General features: G+C 38.3%; 1 protein-coding gene across 10 annotated transcripts in view; it reads right to left on the bottom strand.

Moving 5' to 3' along the window:
* CAST (calpastatin) overlaps positions 1–22,747 on the bottom strand; it is a 109,948-nt gene extending 87,201 nt beyond the window's left edge. For 5 of the 10 annotated variants that reach the window (XM_047876795.1, XM_047876839.1, XM_047876824.1 and 2 more), the window contains exons 1-2: positions 22,559–22,746; positions 9,630–9,692 (exon numbers count right to left, since the gene is read on the bottom strand). In XM_047876795.1, the coding sequence (XP_047732751.1) occupies positions 9,630–9,692; positions 22,559–22,633 (138 nt within the window). In that variant the 5' untranslated portion in view covers positions 22,634–22,746. Of the gene's footprint in view, positions 1–9,629; positions 9,693–21,885; positions 22,042–22,558 lie in introns of those variants that run through there. The other 5 variants (XM_047876806.1, XM_047876904.1, XM_047876831.1 and 2 more) reach the window with 3 other exon arrangements.
* Positions 22,748–23,023: the final 276 nt, after the last annotated feature.

The raw sequence follows: 23,023 nt of genomic DNA, 5'->3' as shown, positions 1-23,023 counted from the left end.
CCTCCTAAATATATCTACTCAACAAGATTGCCCCTTCAGGGCTGGGGATGGCGTGTACCTCTAAATGTCCTTAAATTGTATGTCACATTTTGGGAGTATGTTTTGTACACACATATGTATGTACTTTTCAGAGGAAAAGATCAGTTTTCATCAGATTCCATAGGGACTATGAACTGAAAATAATTATGAATCCTTGCCCTCTAAGCTACCTAATTCTCTGTCCATATGTAAGAGACACACTTCTAGTCAAACATGCACATTTGCTTGTCCCTGTACATAAACACACACACACACACACACACAGAGGAGTAGCAGCTGCTGGATCTCTAAGGGGTTCTAAAGAAAAAAGGCTCACATCTAAAATACTTCTCTCTTTAATGTGTAAGCAGACATATGCACAGATTTAGTTCCGATCACTGTTGAAAACACTTTCATTATTTTTTTATAACCTGATGATCTTTATTCTTTTCCTTCTGATTAAAAAAATACATTTAGAATAAAAAGTAGAAAAAAGAAATGTAAATTACTCAAATTCCTGTCAATCAAGACAGCTACTTTCAGTTATTTTTCTAATCTTGTGCAAATAAAAAAATATTCACAATGTTATAAATACAGTATATAAGTGAAATTGTAATTCCTTCATCTTTTTTTTTTAACCTAACATAAACACTTTTCTTCACTAAATGTTCTTTGAAGCATGGTGTTCAAGATACCTCAGTTACTACATCTGTGTGGTAACTTCACCAATTCATTACTGCTGTATGTTTGTTTCTCTCCCAGTTTGTCATTATTTTAAATACAGTGATGAAGATCCTTGTGCCATCATGTACACCTCTGATTATGCACTTGAAACAAATTCTCAGACTGGGAATTTCTAGATAAAAAAGGATGAATTGTTTTCTTATTCAAGGCTCTCAGTTATTTTCCATTTTAAAACACCATTTATGTTTTTGTTAAAGGAAGAGTTTAATCATATAGATTTACAATTTCATAATTGTGAAGTTTTCAAATATTTGAAGAAAATTTATATAAGAGGTCAAAATCAAGCCTCCTTCTTAAAATACACACACAGACACCCCTAACATATGCTAATTTAGAAAGACAAAATAGGGGCGCCTGGGTGGCGCAGTCGGTTAAGCGTCCAACTTCAGCCAGGTCACGATCTCGCGGTCCGCGAATTCGAGCCCCGCGTCAGGCTCTGGGCTGATGGCTCAGAGCCTGGAGCCTGTTTCCGATTCTGTGTCTCCCTCTCTCTCTGCCCCTCCCCCGTTCATGCTCTGTCTCTCTCTGTCCCAAAAATAAATAAACTTTGAAAAAAAAAATAGACAAAATCAACAATGTATCATCATTGCTAAAGCTAGAAATATTTTATTCCATCACTTTTTGAACATTACCATAGCAAAGAATTTCCTCCTTTTAACCACTGGGTGTCCCCTGAACTATGTTTTTAGCATTCAGGCCGATACCACCACACCTAACATGTGTCTCTGCAAACTCTTGTCCCTATAGCTGGTCCTAAGAACCTTCATTATCTTCTAAATGCACTATTTTAAAATCCATTAGTCATTCAGCTTCCTATTTAGCTTTCATTATTCAGTGGAATAGATGCTTGGTTTCAGATTTTCCAGAGTCTACCCATCTTTTAAGAAAGCACAAAAAAAGCCAGTCACAAAATTACATTCAATGAAGCAATGGTTAACCCAAGTACTAAGTGAAACCAAAATTCGAATGTGAATATAAAAGTACTTGATCAATTTCCTATAAAAGAAATGTTTTTCTTCAAAGTTGCATCTGCAGATTTCAGAGTGCTATATCTCTGGAATGTACTTAAGTCTAAAAATTCTGCTCTTGAGCTCCAATTAGACTATGTAGGAATGGACTGACTTGATTTACAAAAGAAAAAAATCCAGGGATGCTAACATTAATGTAAATAACCAACCAAAAAGCCTGATGTCCTAATGATTAAGATAAACATATGTTTAGAATTCACTCCTGAGTTCTTTCCAAATATTGTCTTTCTTACTTGATACTACTCAATTAACAAGTGAATCTATTTACCTGTAAACAACTGGCAAACAATCCAAGAAATCTGTAACATGTGATGCATCTAGGCCACACTTAACTCTTTTTTGTATAAGTGAACACTGATTTCAACTTTTTTTGCTTTACTGATGTTCATTACATAAATCCATGTACATTGAAGAGTCATCAGTGCAGAATCTCCACTTACTCAGCACCCTCCCAAGCATAAAAGAGACAGCTCCAAAGAGCACCAACAATATCCCCATCTCCAATCCAGGGTCTTTCCACAGCCCCCATAATTCTGCAATTACCAGCCTAGACCCTTTTTCCAGTCTTCCCATTAATGACACTGCAACACCCAGGTCCCCCTACCTATTAATTGCTTTTTCTTTGACCTGTTCACTGATTTCTCCTTCCTACCCACCCCCCCCATCCCAACCCCCCCCCCCCCCCCACACACACACACAGGCATTTATCAACATCTGCTTTTGGTTTCTCTCCTCTTTCTCTGGACACTCTTTTCTTCAATGATTTCAAACAAGAATTTTGGCACTGAGGGTTAGAAAGGAAGATAAAATGGGAGCTTGAGCAATTTCAAAGGATATATTTTGAAACAGTTTATGATGAAGAAGACTGAACTAATATGCAATCTAAAGGAATCATTAAACAAAGAGGAAAAGAAAGAAGGAATAGCTCCCTAGACAAGGTCCTACGAAAATTAGAGAAAAACACGGTTAGTACTTGCTCCAACCAAAGGCACCCATGTGATTCAATGACTCTTAGAAACTTCAGCACTCTTAATGTGCTTCAGTCACGCTATCGCCAGAACATGACAGAGAACAGTAGGTACAAGAGCCAGGGTGGAAAGATTATCTACAAAGAAAGAAAGAAAGAAAGAAAGAGAGGGAGGGAGGAAAGAAGGAAGGAAGGAAGGAAGGAAGGAAGGAAGGAAGGAAGGAAAGAAGAAAGAGAGAAAGAGAACAAAAAACAAGAAACAAATGCTGATGTGTGCCAAGCACTGTGCTATGCACTCTGTAAGAATTATCTTGGGGCACCTGGGTGGCTCAGTTGGTTAAGCTCCTAACTCTTGATTTTGGCTCAGATTATGATCTCACAGGAGTGAGACTGAGCCCTGTGGTGGGCTCCACACTAGGCGCGGAGCCTGCTTGGGATCCTCTCTCTCTCTTTCTCCCTCTGCCCCTCCCCTGCTTATACTCTATCTCTCTCTTAAAAAAAAAAAAAAATAAAAAATAATAATAATTTAAAAAAAAGAATTATTTCAGTGTAACTCAAAATGTACTCAGAAGACCAGTGACATATGAGTCACCTGAAGTAATTGGTAAAAACAAAACAAAAATTAGGAATAGAGTTTTTAAAAATTTTTTATGATACTAACACACTGCTCTATACATTTACTTAGCATTCTGTAATAATGCTGACTGAAACATAAAAGATTTGATGGCATCAACTTTCCTTTAGGTTTTGCTTTCACAAATGAACTGTTTTTAAAATAATAAAATAAATATAAAATAAAATATAAAATAATAAAATATATAAAATATAACATATAATATATATTATTATATATAATATATACATTATAAAATATAATATATAAAATTTAAAATAAAAACAAGCTATGATGCACATTTTTGTATGATAAAATGTTGCTGACTTTATGACAAGAATCATACATTTGCAGCCCTCAGATGAAACTGGTTATTTTGCTATGAGCATGATTTCAGGTTATTGTCCCTTTTCAATCAGTCATGCCATTATCTTTGAGAAGCTAATAAAATCTAAAGAGAAGAATGAAAACAAATATATAATTTAAAAGAGTATATTTCAGGAATAATATTTAACCAATTGTCCATCAGGTTTCCAGGACTTATGATTTACTCTGAAGCCAGTAAATTTACCTTCCATTCAATTCCTTTGATATTTTGTTAACATTTGATTGCAATTCCATATGCCATAAGGTACAACTTTTCAGAGACAATTTTGGTGAGATCTAAGGTCTTCGATAATTAGGCTCATAAATTCAAAGCACAATAATGAAAGGCATACTATCACTATATGATACAATGTTGATACATTTATGTGCTCACTTATAAAGGCAAAGTACTTACTGTTTTTTACTAGCCTTTCCCTATCCAATGACATAACAATTTGTATATCACAGATGCTTGATTTAAAAGCACATTATTTTCATATTATTTATTAAAAGTGTATCTTTAGCTTCTGATAAAACAATTCATTGAATGATGATGCCTAAGGTCTCTACTTTATAGCTATTGGCATATGTTCTGGGTGCTACATATAGTATGGTGTTGTTTTTTAAACAAAACAGCTACTAAGCTTAATTAACTACCAAACTTTCTTCTTTTTTTAATGGGAAAGGCTCTGCAATATATAATAGACAAAAGATTTTGCATCCTGTCCCATCCCATAGTTAGAAATCAATAAGATAATTATTTTTATTGCCATGAGGGCTAAACCAAAATAAAAGCAATAATTCAATAAGACATTCTCAGGAAAACAATTAATAAAGAGAAACAGATAAATACGTACCTCCTGGCAATTTTTTTTAAATTGTAAGGACAACAACAAAATTGTATATGCACTAAGACAGGAAAAACAGAATTTCTAAAAATAAATTAAAATTAGGCTTCCCCACACATCTCTACAGCACAGAAAGCCAGACAATCTTGGAGCAACATGTATAGAATTTTGAGGGAACAGAATTGCTCACCAAGGATGTTGTACAATTTTGTATTTATTTCTTGTGTGAAGCCAGCACAAAAGCATGTTCAGAAAATCACCATTCGTGCTCCCTCCCTGAAAAAATTATGTTTAAAAATATTCCAGTCAATGAAGACATGAGTTGAAATTTAGAACTAAAAACGAAAATGAGGAAACTGCAGTCCAAAAGAATTTCTGGAGCTTCCCTTAGAGAGTTTTTAACCTGCCAAATCAGCCACGCAGTTGGATTCTGGGCTAGCTACTGGAGTATGGCTCTCCCACTGAGCCAGGTAGGATTGAGCTCGGGCACTTTGACTTTGCCTCTTTCTTGGCACTGGGACATGAGCTTGTGCAGCCACAGTCAACTCCCCACAATTATCATGGACTTTTTTGTCATGACCGATAATCCCTTAAAACAATATATGCTGTACTACTCTTCCAGAATTTGCTAACAACAGCTAAATCACTTGCTTGTGAGAACACTGTCCCCGAAGAGTTTTTAAAGGTGTTTCTCCCTCAAAAACATAGCACTACATAAAGACTAGATTAAATGCCCTAATAAAATGCCAAGATACCTGAATAATGATTTTCTTAAAACCTACACGATGACGACTCTTTTTAACTAGAAAAAATTGATCTCTCACAAAGCACATTATTTATCCTTTTCTAGGCCCTACTAATGATTTTTGTTGTTATCTCTGCTTAAACATAATATATACACAGAGAAAAATCATGTAGGGATATACGCCAAGATGGAAGTAGTGGCCATGTCTGTAGGTGCTAGAATGGTAGATGATGGTATTTTTTCTTTAAAGTCTTCACCATTTTCTTGGAGCATCTGGGTGGATTAGTCAGTTAAGTGTCTGCTCTAGATCTCGGCTCAGGTCATAACCTCATGGTTTGTGAGTTTAAGCTCCACATTGGGGTCCATGCTCAAAGCGGGGAGGCTGTTTGGGGTTCTCTCTCTCCCTCCCTCTCTCTCTGTTCCTCCCCTGCTCATGTGCTCTTTCTCTTGGAATAAACTTAAAAAAAATCGTCTTCAGTACTTTCTCAATTTTCTTCAATGATTATGTTTTAGCTGTATTAAAAAGTTGCTAAAATCAGCAAATCATATATTAAGTATGAACATGCAACATTATCACATTAATTTAAGAATACACAGAAAAATTTATACCAATAGTTATAAATAAGTGGTAGACTACGTAACACTGTTTTTCACAAGGACACATTGTCTTTGTGATTAAAAAAAAGACTAATTTCATTAAGAGGAAAAGTGTAAAAAATGCTGGGAGTCATTTAATACTTTATGCATTTTAGAAGGAGGAAAGGTAAATACTGAGAAAAGAATCCCACATATCTTTTCCTCTAAGGCACGATTTCTATCCTGTTTATAGCTCCCTTTGTACCCACAAAAATATATCTATTATTAAATTTGGGTTCTTATAATTGGCTCTAAAAGACTGCGCCCATCTTATGCTTTAAATTCCATTCCTCAGGCCTTCACTGACATATGTTGTGCAAATGATCATACTCCCCCAGTGTGGCCAGATATGTTAGTCAAATACTATACATAGATTTGACTGCAGGTTTGGAAAGGCTTCTTTGTTTCAGTGTTTTTAAAGGGGCTGATGTTAAGTTTTCCCATTTTTCCTTTTCCTGCTCTAGTCCTTGTACCTTTGGTTAATTAATCCATGCAACTTTTAGTTTTGTAACTCCTTTACATCTGAGGAGGTCTTAGCCAATTCATAATGACTGGTATAAAGAAGTAAGTGAAATGGGGCGCCTGGGTGGCGCAGTCGGTCAAGCATCCGACTTCAGCCAGGTCATGATCTTGCGGTCCGTGAGTTCGAGCCCCGCGTCGGGCTCTGGGCTGATGGCTCAGAGCCTGGAGCCTGTTTCCGATTCTGTGTCTCCCTCTCTCTCTGCCCTTCCCCCGTTCATGCTCTGTCTCTCTCTGTCCCAAAAATAAATAAACGTTGAAAAAAAAAAAAAATTAAAAAAAAAAAAAAAAAAAAAGAAGTAAGTGAATATGTTCTAGACACTTACTCTAGTCCAGCCTCAAGCATCTGTATTGGAAACGCAACACGACAAATGATATTTTGGTTGTAAGATTCTGTTAAAATTGCTGCCAACTTCTTAGGATAACTTCGTGGCTATGTAGGGGCCAAATTCCAGCCAAGTAAAAACCATTTATGATTGCAGGAGAGAAAGAGCTCTAAAATTCACACAGAGCATTCATCCCTAGGTATTTTTACATATGACAATATAATAGTGGTTCTTACCTAACCCTAATCATTTTGCTCCTGGTTATATCTTCCCAAAGTCCTCCTATGTACCCTTTTTCTTGCACCTCCAAATAAAATGCAGCAAAGTAATAAAGGGAGAAAGAAAACAAATGCAGAGAAGTATCCCTAAGCATAGAAAGCACACTTTCAAACTGACTTTGTGTCAAAGGTCTGGGTTTGTCTGTAGAAGCCTAGCCTACATGTTTGCATATGCTTAGGGACATGTTGTTTAACCTTTGGAAGTATATACTAGTCTGAAAATGGATTACCAAAACCCAAACTAAGCTTCTGGATTTCACTTCTTGTTCAAAAGAGCAGTGGTAAGAAAATATTTGGGAGAAAGGATTAGTTTGAGGAAATCTTTCTCTGGTAATTTTGAGAAGGAAAGAGAATGGTAACCAATCATGGATGGTAGGCAGGATAGGTAACATATCCAAATTGCACATGGTGTTATAACTGTGAATACAAAGGCTAAAATAATGCCTAATACTAGATAGTTTCCTTGAATTGTCTCCAGGCCCACAATATCTCACCAATGACTTATCTGTATGTAACATAAAGAATTAGAGATTCCCTGGAGACATATCCTATTGGAAATATATCTTGACTACCAAGTCATCCCAACTCACAGGTCTGTCTACCCTATCAAACAGATATGGACTGAATTTGGTGGGATAACAATCTTCAGTCTCAGACCATATGAATTACTACAGTGATTTATGCCAAAGGAGCAAGGAAAAGCCTCCGTCCTCTCTTCAGTTCTGCTGGCGGGGACAGAACACAACAGATCAGTATGTCCAGGCTCAGCACAAGAAGAGCTATAAACCTGAATTTCTCAGAAGTGTTTTGGAACAATGTCAGAATTCCTTGAATTGCTGATAAAGAGAAGAAAAATCCCTTCTTCCTTTTCTTGAGATAGAAGTTCAGCCTTTTGGTTTCAAATTTAAAGTATAGTCTGCCTCTACTAACACAGAAATCACAAATTGTCCCCTGGCTACATTTTAAGAGGGCTCCTTATTAGTTTTCTCAAGCCCCTTATAAATATGGGAATAAGGTACTTTATAGTCAGGGTGTTACATATAAAACAACCCTAATACTGTGCTATCAGATGTTGTCTAAACCAACAATGCCTGTACATTCAAGATGTAATATTTAAGCTCTCAAGTAATAACATATTTAGTGAGAATACTCCTATAAGACCTAGTCTATTATTCACTTGACCACATTAGAAAAGATTTCCCTTTTCAAGTACATAGGTTACTCTTAATTAATATTAATAGAGAATAACATCCAAAATCATTATTTCCTAGTATGGAGAATAAAGATGCACTACTGTTTTCAGATAGGAAATCATTTAATAGATATCTTACCTGGGAAGATACTTAAAAGGTAGGGTAGATAAGGGAACTTAATGACACTCTGTAGTAATTTTCATGCTAGTAAAGGGAGAAAATGTGGTTTTTCATATGGGAATTTATTTTTTAATAATTTAACAAAGAAACAGGATAAAATCTAAATAAATGTTTACTCTTATTTTTTAATTTTAAAGAAACAGTTGCCCTCCATGGCAAACTTCATTACAAATCTGCTCATTAATAATCTAAATTATATTTTCAAGGATATTAGTAAGAAAATGACAGTAGAAAGTAGAGTGAACCTTAGTGCAGAATCCATAGCAGCTTCTATTCATAACAATCTCTTCCTATATTGAATATATTGAAACATATTAAATATTTCAAAACTGCAGGAAGAAGAGGAGCAAAATTTTTGAAACCATGTTGATAACAAAGAAAAAATATAATGATCACTGTATGCTTTCTGGTTTTCCATGTACCATTTAGGACTTGGCTGTTTTACCAAATGGAAATGACAGTGATAATTCCTATCAAATGAAGATGAGCATATCTATTGAGATCTAAAATGTAAAAAGTAGCAAAAGGGAGGCACATCCAGTGCCCTTTGGAAGGACAGCACATTCACAGGTCCCTTCTCCATGGAGAAGTTGACCAGTGTTGAAAGGCCACATAATGGTGTGTCATTTGGTGGAAGGAGAAATTCACAAGCTCAAAAACAACCATCTCAAAGTGGAAAGATTTGGTGTTACTAGTGTTTCCATACAATTGAGCCAAATAAAATAGACTTTCTCTTTTCCTTTTGTTTATGAACCTGAATAACGGATTAATCTAGGCTATCACTGTTCTTCTTTCATAGTGTATTCTCATGAAAAAAAGATTTCCTTTTCCACTAGAGCATTTGGTTTCCTCCTCTAAATCTGCCATGTTCACCAACAAAACATTTAAGGTTCAGCAATTCCTATAGGGAAAATACCTTCAATAACTGGATTCTAGTTCTAAATAGAAACAATTTCTAAAGATTCTTTTCCCAGGAAAAGAATTCTTATTAATTCTTAATTCTTATTAATTTGTAATGATTTTCACTTACATTCTTGAATCAAATCTTAATTCAGATTAAATCTGCCAAAATTCCATTAGGAACTCTTTGCAACCTCATTATCTGTGTCAAGATAGAATTCACAATTAAAAGCAAGAGAAAAGCAAAGCCCAGTACTGCAGAAATTACCTCATCTGATCCTTTCTTTTCTCCTGACTTTGAAGGTGATCCACTGGTTTTTTCACCGGCATGCTATAAAAACATAAAAAGGAAGAAAGATAATGTTTAAAATAAGGAGGTGTTACAAGATAATGTAATAGTGACTTTACTCCTGAAGGGCTAAATATGTATACTGTACAAACAAGGACCCCTTTAATCTTCCTTCTGAAAATGTTGATAATTCCACACTGACATGGGTGGCTTTCAAAAATCAAGAGAAGCTACAGACATTCATTTGGGATGTAGAAAGTCAGTCTATAATTAACCAGACATAGATCTGATGGTGATTCTAAGGCGGCATCTCGTCTCCTACAAAATGCCTCACTTAATTTTAAAGCCCAAATTGCCAGTGTGGGAGACATGTGGTTCCTCACGGAGATGTGATGTCTAAGGACCATGTTGAGTCTAAAACCATACTTAAGCCTCAGTTCAGCATGGGCTCGACGGACGACCATAGCTTCCAAATCTACCATCACTTCTGATGGTTCTTGGGAATTACCCAGAGTTCTTCTGTCTGAGTACTCACAAATGCAGGAAGATAAACCCTGAAGGGTAAAGACCATACCTGCAACTTCTATTTATTATGGCTTTGGAATTTCATCATGTCCAGACACAGAATTATTTTTCTCACCAGGACAAACGAATGAAATGAATGAAATGAATTTCATTTTTCTCACCAGAACAAATGAATGAAAATAAATATTTTTATGTGTTACATAAGACTTTCAAGTAGCTTACAGCCTCATTTGTTTTGATAATAAGATAAAATAAGCCATAAAATTTATTGAATTTTTTTGAGAAATAAAAAAACAAACAAACAAACATATGTTCCTGAAAAGGGTTACAAAGAATTGTTTCACTTCTTGTACATTGTGGGATATGCAAGAAAGTGGGGGAAAAGAACCTCACTAAATATAAGAAAATAAAAGCTTACCATTGGGTTCAATCCTGACCACCTTCAGTTAAACCAAAATATAAAACCCCATGACAGTCCCTAGAGCAGAATCATAACCTGAATATGTAAGTCAATGAAATTATTTGAAGAAGAGTGGCAGCAACAGTAATATTAATGTTAATAACTTATATTATATTATGTATAATAATTAATAATTTATATATTTTTTATTTTTTTTTATTTTTTTAACGTTTATTTATTTTTGAGACAGAGAGAGACAGAGCATGAACGGGGGAGGGTCAGAGAGAGAGGGAGACACAGCATCCGAAACAGGCTCCAGCTCTGAGCTGTCAGCACAGAGCCCGACACGAGGCTCGAACTCACAAACCACGAGATCATGACCTGAGCCGAAGTCGGCTGCTTAACCGACTGAGCCACCCAGGTGCCCCTATATTTTTTATTATCTACTTTCATACACACTCTTATTTCATACAAAATAGAAGCTCATGTGATTTTTGGTATACGAAAAACTAAGAAGAATTCAGTGAGCTTTTCACAAGGACCCATAACCAGTAAATGGGAAAAGTTTGCAAAGCAGCTTTTCTGACTTATATTGCTTGTCACTATACCATGCTAAATAGAATAAGGTAATATTTCCTTTAGTCATATCAACATATATTTTAATGTTTTAAAAAGCCCAAGAAATATCAGACACATGGAAGAAATCTTGCATTAAGTATTCTCTGTACACAGGGCACCTGGGTGGCTCAGTCAGTTAAGCGCCCAACATCAGTTCAGGTCACTATCTCACAGTCTGTGATTTCAAGCCCTGTGTTGGGCTCTGTGCTGACAGCTTAGAGCCTGGAGCCTGCTTTGGATTCTGTGTCTCCCTCTCTCTTTGTCCTTCCCCCACTTGTTCTCTCTCTCTCTCTCTCTCTCTCTCTCTCTCAAAAATAAACAAACATTAAAGAAAAGAGTTTTTGTATGAAAAACTAGGAGTAAATCACTTTCTTGTGTGGAAAATTCTCCCCAAAATGTAGCACCATCATGGATCAGGGGATGGAATCCACTGAAAAGCAGCCAGCCTGCAAGAGCTTGGTGAATGAAGCCCTGTTTCACCATGATGTCCTAGTCTAGTGTTTGTCTATCTACAGTTGAGGGCAATCAGTACTGAGTAGTTCATGAATCTTGGGAGAAAAAACATCCAAAAGCCCACATATATATCAATGCTAAATGGTAAATGACAAATTTTAGAAGATTCCTGAAGGCCTGACTAGAGGGAAGAATCATTCACCATTTGCAGATAGAATTTAAGAGGGATAGATCTATAATGACAGATTTACCCAATTTGTCTCCTTCCAGAATTGGTAAATCCAGTGTTTTACTGAACGTGCTGCATGCGTCATTTACTCTTCAAGAGGTATTAGTATTCTACTTTACAAACAAAAAAACTTAAAGAGTCAGTTGCTTTTGTCTGGTAGAAGTCTCCATGCTCTCCTCAAGGACCCCCTCTGCTTCCTGCTCATGTGGCAAATATATATTATGATACGTTACCCTACAGTAAATGTTCAGATAGCCCTTTGTCTCTAAATTTTAGGTATATAGATGTTTTTCCTTAAATTTTTTTTAAAGGGCCCCTGGCTGGCTCAGTCCATAGAGCATGTGATTCTTGATTTCAGGGTTATGAGTTCATTGGGCATAGAAATTACTTAAAAAAAAAACAAAAAACAAACAAAAAAAAAGGGAATGCAAATAAATATAAGAAAAAGTTTTAAAAAGTCATTTTCTGGGGGTGTTTCAAAATTTCATTCTTCTGGATTAATCAACACTATCAGTCACTTGTTTCCATTTAAACACTCAAAATTGCACAAATTATGTAGGCTCCAAATAGTTTGGGAGTGGTATATGTTATGAATACTTTTTCAAATGCTCAGTTATAAGGACAACTTACAAAAATTATGTTCTATAAGAACTGGTATTTCATGACTTCAAAAGAAGTATTTGCTGTCAGTAGGAAGCCTTTTTTTTTTTTTTTTTTTTTTTTTTTTACAATATACAGAAGTATACTGACATAAAAAACACAATCAAATGGCAATATTTTTAAGGAACTTTATGGATTATATTTTCCCAGTTTCTTTGTTTTCTTTTTAACCCCACTTTTTAGTATATATTTTTTCTTTTTTTTAAGTTGATTTATTTATTTTGAAAGAGACAGAGACAACATCAGTGTGGAGGGGCGAAGAGAGAGAAGGAGAGAAAGAATCCCAAGCAGGCTCCGTGCTGTCAGCATAAAGCATGACATGGGGCTTGAACCCACGAAACTGGGAGATCATGACACTAGCCAAAACCAAGAGACGGATGCTTAATGGACTGAGCCACCCAGGCACCCCTATCGTAAATTTTTTCTAACACAAAGAAAAGTTAAAAGAATAATACAATGAGTGCCAATATTCTTACTACTAGATCTATCACGATTAACATTGTTCCTATATTTTGCCATATTTGCATATATTACAAACAGATCTACCTGGATTTGTATATGTACCTGTATTTGAGAGTAAATTGTGGATATCCTGAAACTTTATCCATAAGCATTTCACTAAGCATCTCCTTAAACTGAAGAATTTTCCCCAAGTAACTCCAATATCATTGTTACTCCAAGAGAATTAACAAAAATTACCTAACATCATTTAATTTCTAGTAAATAGCAACCTTATGAATGAACCATTTCTCTGATCATTCCTTGGGGCTTATTGAATATTCATCAGTCTATTAATGATGTAAAATCAGTTATATCTTTGCACTGTGAGATATTCAAAGTGCCTGATTTTTTATGTTTATTTTATTTTTTTTAATTTTAGAGAGGAAAGCAAAAGTGGCGCAGAGATAGAGGAAGAGAGAGAGAAAATCTCAAGCAGTTTGCATGTTCAATGAAGACCCAATACAGGGGCGGATCCCAAGACCCTGGGATCATGGCCTAAGCCTGAACTCAAGAGTTGGACACTCAACAGACTGAGCCACCCAGGTGCCCCTAATTTTTTTTTTTTTTAACATGAACATAGTTAACACACAAAGTGCCTCATTATTTAATCCATAGCATAACTGAGCACTTCCTACACAACTGAGCTGGTAGAATGAAATATGTCAGAGTCAATCCAGCATAGGAACCTACCTGCAGCAAGGTCTTTCTAAGAGGGAAGAGAGAAGGTTTTGTCCACTACCTCACACAGTGGGTGGGGTGGGGAGAGGTGAGAGAAGCACGGAGAAGGGAAGTACTGACAGGTCTGGAATGAGAACTGAACCACAAAACTGATAAATCCAGGGAGGACTTTTCTATATGAGGGGAAGGAAAAGAACATGTTCTAAGCACCTACTTACTCTGTGGCTAGCCCATTGCTAGCCATTTCCCCTAAGCGATCCCCTACACTCCCCTCAGCAACTCCAGAGGTATACACTGTCACCTCATTTTATGGATAAAGAAATACAGGATCTGAAAGGTGAAGTCCTCCTCCATCATATTACATATCCAGATTATAGTCTATCGCCCAGAGATGGGCTTCGCTGGATCTAGTGAAAAGCTAGGTGAGATCTTAAGATCCACATCAAGAAAGTCTCAATCCAATGCTCTGAAATGAAAACAACAAACCAAAACAGAACTTCCCTATCCTGAAAGTGGTTTGCTTTATAAAGTGGATCAAACAGGCCAGTATGTAAATTCAGTCCTGTATTAGGAGCTGGAAGCCAAAGACAGGAAGAGCAGGATGCCAACTCTCATGCAGTAGAAATTCACTGGGAGAACAAAGCTGCAGAAGATAGGACACTCAGGGAGTTAGGACGAAAGAGGTGGTATGTGCAGCAGGAGTTGAGAAGCAGGGAGAAAGCAGATAAGGGACTTCACTGTCTTCCCCCCAAAAGGAATAATTTTCCAAACTGTTTTCACCCCCATGGATCACTGCATATTTGGCAAGTACAGCGGTCCTCTGTCCTCATTGGAGGGTACAGCATTTATAGGCTTAAAATCTTCAGCCATAGCAAAGCCAAAAACCTGTCCAGAAATCAACAATATCCAGGAGCAGTAAGGCTGGCAGCCTGTGGACTCACCCCAGTGAGGATGTGTGCTAGTGAGCATCTGGGCACCCTCCCTATGCTGCCCACATACACTCTGACAGACACACAGTCAAGGGCATACATAATGGAGAAGAAAATAAGGGCAAACTTATACACATATATAAAGGAAGAAAGAAGATAGAAAAAAATCGGAGCTTCTGCAAATGCAAACCCAGGTGAGAGTGCCCAATGCTAGTGTGCTTCTGAAATGTTTTTGCTTTAATTTAAAAAACAAAAACAAAACAAAAACAAAACAAAAAAAGACAAAGTTTTCTTTTAGGGTGACAAAAACATTCTAAAATTAAATTGAAGTGATTCTTGTACCACTCTGTGAATATACTTAAAAATACTGAGTTGTAGGTTTTAACGGATGAATTTATGGTTTGTGAATTATACCTGAATAAAACTGTTTTAAAAAACAGTAAAGGTTATTTGAAAACAACTGGAAAGTTTGTCTTTTTCTACTTGGAGGCAAGGCCATACAGATCAATATTTGCAGGTCCAGTGATAGCTGTAGACAAATCATGAAGCAATAAGAGGTTATCTTGATGCCCTCTGGACTTCCCTCCTACTCAGAGCTCAGCTCTCTCACTGCACTACCATTGCATATGGTAAGAAAAGCTTGTTTTCAGGCCCTTCAGAGGATCAGAAAGCCTTCATTTAGTAGTGGGTCTCATCCTTCAGTGTGGGTCACAAGCACCTGGGACACTTGGAAACATTCATGCCAGAGTGCAGGAAATTAATCTGTCTATAGTGGGGCCAGAGCACAGATATATTTCTCTAAAATTTCCTAGCTGATCTGAATATGCAGCTAGGATTCGAGACCATTGGTTTTGAGAGGAGATTTGTGGACACCATGACAGGAAGCAGACGGTTCTGCTCTTCAAATCACCCCACTGAGTTGGCACCCATGGGGAGCTTCCCCTGGTCACCAAGGTTGGGGCAGCTCTGGGGCTCTGATTGGTCAACGAAGGAGTGCAGTGCCCTGTGTTCACACCAGCCTTCCTAATTCTGAGCCTTGCCCTATTTATGGTACATTGTACCTTCGTATCTGCACATTAGTCTCTATTTTCTTAGTAAAACAAATTAGCCCCTTATTTGATACTCTCTTGCTTACTGATTCCTTCATAAATGTCTATTTTGCCTTCCCAACCAGATGGTAAACTATATTCTTATTTTTCTGGTCCTGTGGTAGGGGTGTGACAAATAATTCTTGATTGAATGCATGTATTTCCACAGAGCTCTAAATATTCCCTGAGGAGTACTTTTGCTCTGTTCAGGTTAATAAACTAGACAAAAGAGAAAGAAGCCCCACCCCACCCCCAAATAGCTTGAAAAATTAACAATGTATAAATTGATATTTCTTGCAAAATCCCTTAAAATCCATTCTTGTATGTATTCTGCTTGCTAAAACAAGCAGAAGGACCAAGATGTAAAGCTGGTTTTGCTTTAAAACCATCTCCCTGGAGCAATGCTAGACTTGTTTGCCCTTAGGTGAATTCCTTGCCCAGAATTCCTTGCTCCCCCTGCTCCTGCTCTCCCTGTTACCTCTACCAGGGATATTTGGGATGAAAGGCCTCAGGCTTGGGAGGCAGGGGTAGGAGACTGGAGGTGGTAAATGGTATTTCCTCCTCCTTTCTGCCTCTGGGAGCCTCTGTAGTAGTGTTTCCTGCAGAATCAGCCAGCTGCGGTTCCAGTTTGCCCAGGGCAATCCAGCTCCCCCCCAGTCCACCCTGCCTAGAAATGATAGCAGCTTCCTGAAATTTCTAATCTCTGGGTGGCTTCACCCTCCCCAGTTGGCTTCCCAGGCTCTTCTGTTACCTGGGTAACCAGTTCCCTGCATTCCATTCTCTGACAAACTCTGATGGGACAGAAGTGTGAATGTGAAAGGCTCTGTGATCCTGGGCAAAATAATTTAACCTTTTTGTTTTCTACTTATAAAATGAAGCTAATAGTACTTGGCCCACAGGCTGACATATTTCTCAAACAAGTTGATGTTGATGAGGAGCCTGGCCCATTGCCTAGTTCCTTTTAGAATACAGTAACAGTTATTCCACTCCCTTGTTTTTCTCTGTCAACAACCTGATTGTACTGAATTATGAAATAGTAAAATGAATAAGAGACATAAGCAAAGGTTTAAAGGTTTCATTTTCTAAGGCTGTAAATGTTAGAGCAGAGAATTTAGTCTTCTATTTTTCATAAGTATAAAGTAACCAGGTTCATCTGATATATTTATATTTAGTATTTTGTCTCTTATGGTTGTATATTAATCTCACATTTCTATATTATATCTATGGAAACAAAGTACACAGGGAATAGAGAATTCATTTTCCAAATAATCTACACCAAGTCAGTCACAGTCATGATACTTAAATGTGCAATTCTGGGAGCTAAATAAAGGAAGAGTAGCACAATATTACAATTTTGATAATTACTGAAGATGAAGGGGTATATAAACAGTTGATTATATTATCCTCTCTTATGTGATAAAAAGTTTTGAAGAAGTTAGAATCCTCTTATCTAAAGCATATGTATCTCCCTAGAGTCACCCAAAGGCATTTCACTGGGTTTTCATACTGAAAACTCCAAACTCAAAGAGTAATAGAGTTTATTTATTGAAAAAGAATCAGTGAGTAGCCACCATGTGCTAAGTGCTATAGGGAGAATAATTACTTAAGAAATATAAGTAAGTAAAATGTCTGGCTTTTCATACATATATTCCTGCTCCTCTAAAAACATGTGCTATTAGCTTAATCTTCTTTGGGATTATCATATAAAAGACACATATTAAGGACACATATTAAGTATGGCTAGAATTCTGAAATCTCAATGTTTCACTTAAACTCCATGTATGCTTTACCCTACCATTTTAACATTATCATGGATATGCCAAGATGACACTGTTATGGCCACAGCTCTTTCTGTCGGGTGTTCTGAGGTAGCATGAATTTTGAATTTTCTCTAAATCAAAGAAGATGTCATGAAAATTTCAATAGTTACTTTGTTGCTTGTGTAGTAGTCATTAGGATGCACTTGTAATTTTTATTTACAAGAAATGCAAGAGAATTGAACTGAATACATACAATGCTATATATTCAAGTGGACATACTTAAGTTGAATGGGGATTTATTTATTTACTTACTTTTTTAAAGTTTATTTATTTATTTTGATAGAGAGAGCACACAAGCTGGGGAGGGGCAGAGAAAGAGGAAGAGAGAGAATTCCAAGCAGGCTCCATGTTGTCAGCACAGAGTCTGACACGGGGCTTGAACTAACCAACTGTGAGATCATGACCTGAGCCCAAATCAAGAGCCAACGCTTAACCAAATGAGCCACCTAGGCACCCAGAATGGGGATTTATTTTTAATGGTGCTAGAGTTTTCCTTTTTCAAGATAAAAAGAGTTCTGATGATGATGGTTGCACAAGAATATAAGTGTACATGGGATGCCTGGCTGGCTCATTTGGGGGAGCATGCTACCTTACATCTCAGAGTTTGAATGCCATGTTGGACACAGAGATTAGTTAAATAAATAAAACCTTAAAAAAACATGAATGCACTTAATTCCACTTAACTTTACACTTACAAATGGTTAAGATGGTAAATTTTATGCTGTGTATGTTTCACCTTCAAAAAAATTAAAAACACTCACAAAGAAAATAAACCTCAAGAAAAAGAATAGAATAAAGATGGGCTTGGGGTACCTGAGTGGCTCAGCCAGTTAGGTGTCCGACTCTTGATTTTGGTTCAGGTCATGATCTCATGGTTCATGAGATCAAGCCCTGTGTTGGTCTCTGCACTGACAGCACAGAGCTTGCTTGTGATTCTCTCTCTCTCTTTCTGCTCCTCCCCCACTCATGCACACACACACACACACACACACACACACACACTCTCTCTCTCTCTCTCTCAAAATAAATAAATAAACTTAAAAAAAAAAAAAAAGAGTAAGGATGGGCTGCTCTGAGAAGTCTTGTATTACACCAGACAACCTACTCAGAAGTAAATGCCTACCTATTCACCTTAGAATCTCAAATGGCCACCCATATTTCCACCTTCAACAAGCCATAGTACCATTCTTTAAAAAGCACTTGGGGGATATAATTAACTTTCTGGGAAGTGCCAAAACTGATTAAAGAACAATATCATCAGATGTTAGTCCTAATTTAAAAGTCCTATCTGCAATGGGAAGCAAACTAATTTAGAAACTGTCAACCAAAAGAGCAAAGTTGTGTCTGATCTCCATTCTCCCCAATACTCTAAAGCCTGTGGACTTTTTGCAGACTCTGTAATTTGCATTCCTTACACCTAAAAGTTATTGCAGTTATGTGGTCTGTCCTGCCATAGAAGGCTTGTGACAGTGTTCCCAGACTGGCCACAATGATGGGGCCTCCCAAATGACTGGGCTCCTTGATCATGCTTCCTTCCACTGGGCTCATGGGTCCAATTAGACTAAGAAACACCTTTAATTAGCATGGCCAAATTGAGTCAACTTATGACACAGAATGTGATTAGTGTCAACCAAATTTATTCTCCATGCTTCATCATTATGATGCTCATCAGATATTCTTCAGCTCTAGCTTTTTAAAGTTTTTTTGTTGTTATTGTTTTTGTTTTTTTATTACAAACACATAAGTCTTCAGAAAATAAGATCAATGATTTTGTTGGTATTTGGTGTGGAAATATACATTGTAATGTGTCACTGACTAGCTTAAAGGTGATACTTCCTTAAACAAACATCATAGATACATCTTTTAATTATTTTATCTTATTCTGCCTAAATTTTTAAAGTTAGATCATTCATGGGGTGCTTGGATGGCTCAGTCAGTTGAGCATCTGACTCCTGATTTCAGTTCAGGTCATGATCCAGGGTCGTGGGATCAAGCCATGCATCAGGCTCCTTGCTGAGTGTGGAGCCTGCTTAAGATAGTCCCTCTCTCTGTCTTTCTGTCTCTCTCTCCCTCTGCCCTCTTCCCCACTTTCACCCTGTCTCTAAAATTAAAAAAAAAAAAAAAGGTCACTCACAATCTTTTGAGTATTTAAAGGATTCTAGTAAAGATATTATTTATAGGATATTTATAGATATTATAGGATTTACCAGGAGCATGATATATATACACACACACACACACACACACACACACACACACACACACATGACATACCTGATAAAAGTACATATATACTATCATATAAAATATAGTTATATAATATATAATTATTATATAATTATAATAGTATAATATAATATAACATATTATATTATATAGTATGTAATACTATATAATTATGCTACATATTATATTATTATATATTATAATTTTTATTGTATATATGTGAAATATATATATACATTATAAATTGGCTCTGTGGACCTTTAGAGGATTTATGGTAAGCTTTTGTGTATTTGTGTGTGTATTTTGCTGAGGGAAAATGGTCTATAGCTTTTCTTTAATTCTCAGAATGGTCTCTGATCACTCCCTTTGTAACCATCAGACAAAATTGGTTAGGAAGCCATGTGTACAGCTATATAGTCCAATACAGTAGCCCTTAGCCACTCATGCCTATTGAGTACCTGAAAAAGTAGCAAGTATGAATTGAGATGTGCTATAAGTATAAAATGCACCCTAGATTTTGAAGAATTAATATAAAAAAGATCTAAAATATCTCAATGATTTGTACATTGATTATATGTTGAAATAATGTTTGCAACACAGTGGGTTAAATAAAGTATATTATTAATTAATTTCACCTGTTTTTGCTTTTGCTAATGTAGTTACTTGGAAATTTTTAAATTACATATGTGGCTCACACAACATTTCTATTAGATGTCACACTGGTTTGGTAAGAATCAAAGCTGATCACAGACAGTTTGCTTATTCTAAGAGACAAAAAAAAATGTAAAGTAGTTCCAAAATTGGATTATAAGAGATTTTAGCAAAATGTCAGACTATGTCTAAACATAACAGGGTTAAAAGTACTGACTTAAACTATGTCAAATGTTCCAGTATAATTTCTTTTAGAGAACCATTAATTTGGAAAGAAAAGTCTGATGTTAACTCTGGAATACTGCCATCCATATTTGCAGATAATACACGTGCATTTTGGTAAGAACCTTAGGACCATGACGGAAGAGAGGATCCTGCAGTCCAGTTAAACCACCCCACCCATTCTAGGGGTCTCGAGTGAACATTTTCCCCCTTTCATCCTTATCCTCATTTCACCCACCTCTCACCATCCAACTTAGGACAATAATGACTCAAAATAAACTTTTGCTTTCAGCACATAAATAAGATGTTACATTTTAAGAGCCCAGAAAATTTAATGGGAAACATTTACAATGAAATATCTTCAGGGAAACTGTAATTCCCTACCATTAAAAGTAAATGTGTCTGGTACTTTGATCCATGAATCTAATTAGTCCTCACCAACCCTTATTTGGTGCCTATTATAGCCCTTATTTTATAGATGTGGAAAGATGTGCATTGGCACATAAATGCTCAATGAATTGCCATTTGGCTGATCAGTGACAGTTTACTGATTCCAATATAAGGTTTCTCTCTAAAGAGTGTCTGATTACAACCTTGCTTTTCCTAATAATACCACATGCTGAGAGGTGTACTAAATTTTTCAAATTTTCACATAAATTAATGGAATATAAATATTTCGATTCTCACCTATCAACACAACTTTTGTGTACTTTTTTGGGAATAAAGTACAGAACACCTATAGCTCTGTCTCATTCTCCACAAGGGCCTTGATCTCCGTTGCTTTTGCTTCTTGGAGTTTGGGGTTTTCTCCTTGACCCCATCCTGGCTGCCTCTCCTCCTTTGTGTTGGAAAATGTATGTCCAAGAACGTTTCTCTAAAAGTTTTGAGCTTTGCTTACAGGTTAGAAACACTAGATCTAAGCTCTTGAGAGCTGAGTTCATCCAGGAATCCGCATCCAGGGGAGAAATTCTTGCAGCAACAATTCCTGTCCCATTCAGCTTGTGAGCCGAGTTGAGCCTCGCGCAACTGCTCACATCCATTCGCACGCCCCGACGCGCTCGCGCATACCACAGTAGGGTGAGTCTCGGCCTCTCCCGGTGCCTAACCTAAGTCCTGAGAGGAGGTCCCACCTGGTCCCCACCCCTTCCCCAACAATACTTCGTCCGCAATCCCGGAAAAGCAAAGCAAACACAGTCCCTTCCCGTTCCTGCCCAAGCACGATCGCTCCTATTTACCGTCTTGTACCACCAGCTTGCGAACGCCATGGCGATAACCGGTTTGCTCAGAGCCGTGCGGCGGAGGGCCCGGCGGAGACGCGGTGTGCGGTACAGAAGGTGAAGGGTTCTCACTTCGCCTGCTTGGAGCGGACGGGCTCTGAGCTCGGCGAGCCCCGCAGCTGTCAGGGGGGAGGGCAACGGGGCGGTGCCCGATGCAGGCCCCGCCCCGGCGGGCTGGCCCCGCCCCGCCCGATTTGGCTCGAGGCTGGTTAGGGAAGATGTGTTATTTCTCCAGGCAGCCACGCCCTGCAGCCTGGGCTTTAGACGGAAGAGAGGATCCCGCGGTCCAGTTAAACCACCCCACCCACTCTAGGGGTCCCGAGTGAACTTTTTCCTCCTTTCATCCCTATCCTCATTTCACCCACCTCTTACCATCCAACTTTTCCCGGCGCGGGCCAGCCCCTGTTGAGTTCGTGCCACGCCCAGTGCACTTGGCCCCAGTCCGGGAATAACCTGCCACCACCAGCCACCTGCCCAGAGGCGGGCACTGAGCCCCGCGCCCTATTCCGGCCTGGGAGGGGGCGCACGGTGCTGGAGGCCAGACAGGTTACGCCCAGAAGAGGTGTCCCGCGGCTACGGGCCCTGGTCTCCCAGCGCCCAACCCTGTGGTTCCCGCAGGAGCGCCACTCACCTCCTGGGTTTGGCGGGCCGCTGCAGCGCGCCGGGGCCGCGGGGAGGCCGCGGGCTTCTGGCCCGGCTGAGACATAGCAAGGCCGCTGCAAACGCTGCCTCCGCGAGGGCGCAGCGGAGACTAGAAGGGAGGGCCAAGCGGGGAGCTCTGGGAGGGAGGAACGGAGCAGAGGGCCGGCGGGCGCGCCCGTGAGGCAGCTTTTCCGACCCAGCCCTGAGCCCGCGCGGGGGCTCCCCCTCGCACGGCTGGGTCCTCCCCTTCCTGCCCGCAGCTGGCGGCGGCCCCCGCTGTAGCGGTAGAAGGCTCCGGGGCTGAAATTTAACACCCTCGGCCCCGTTGTCCTCACCCAGGGATCCTCCCCTCCTCCCAGGATTTTGCTGCTCCGGTGGGTTGAAGGAAGGAGGGGCTGGAGGTCTCAGGGTTCCTCCTGGGACTTGCCCAGACTGAGCTTGCAGTTGTGCAACG

The sequence above is a fragment of the Prionailurus viverrinus genome, chromosome A1 (assembly GCF_022837055.1).
Source record: "Prionailurus viverrinus isolate Anna chromosome A1, UM_Priviv_1.0, whole genome shotgun sequence".
Classification (NCBI taxonomy): domain Eukaryota; kingdom Metazoa; phylum Chordata; class Mammalia; order Carnivora; family Felidae; genus Prionailurus; species Prionailurus viverrinus.
Note: the sequence above shows the minus strand (reverse complement) of the source record. Positions and strands in the feature narration are given on the sequence as shown.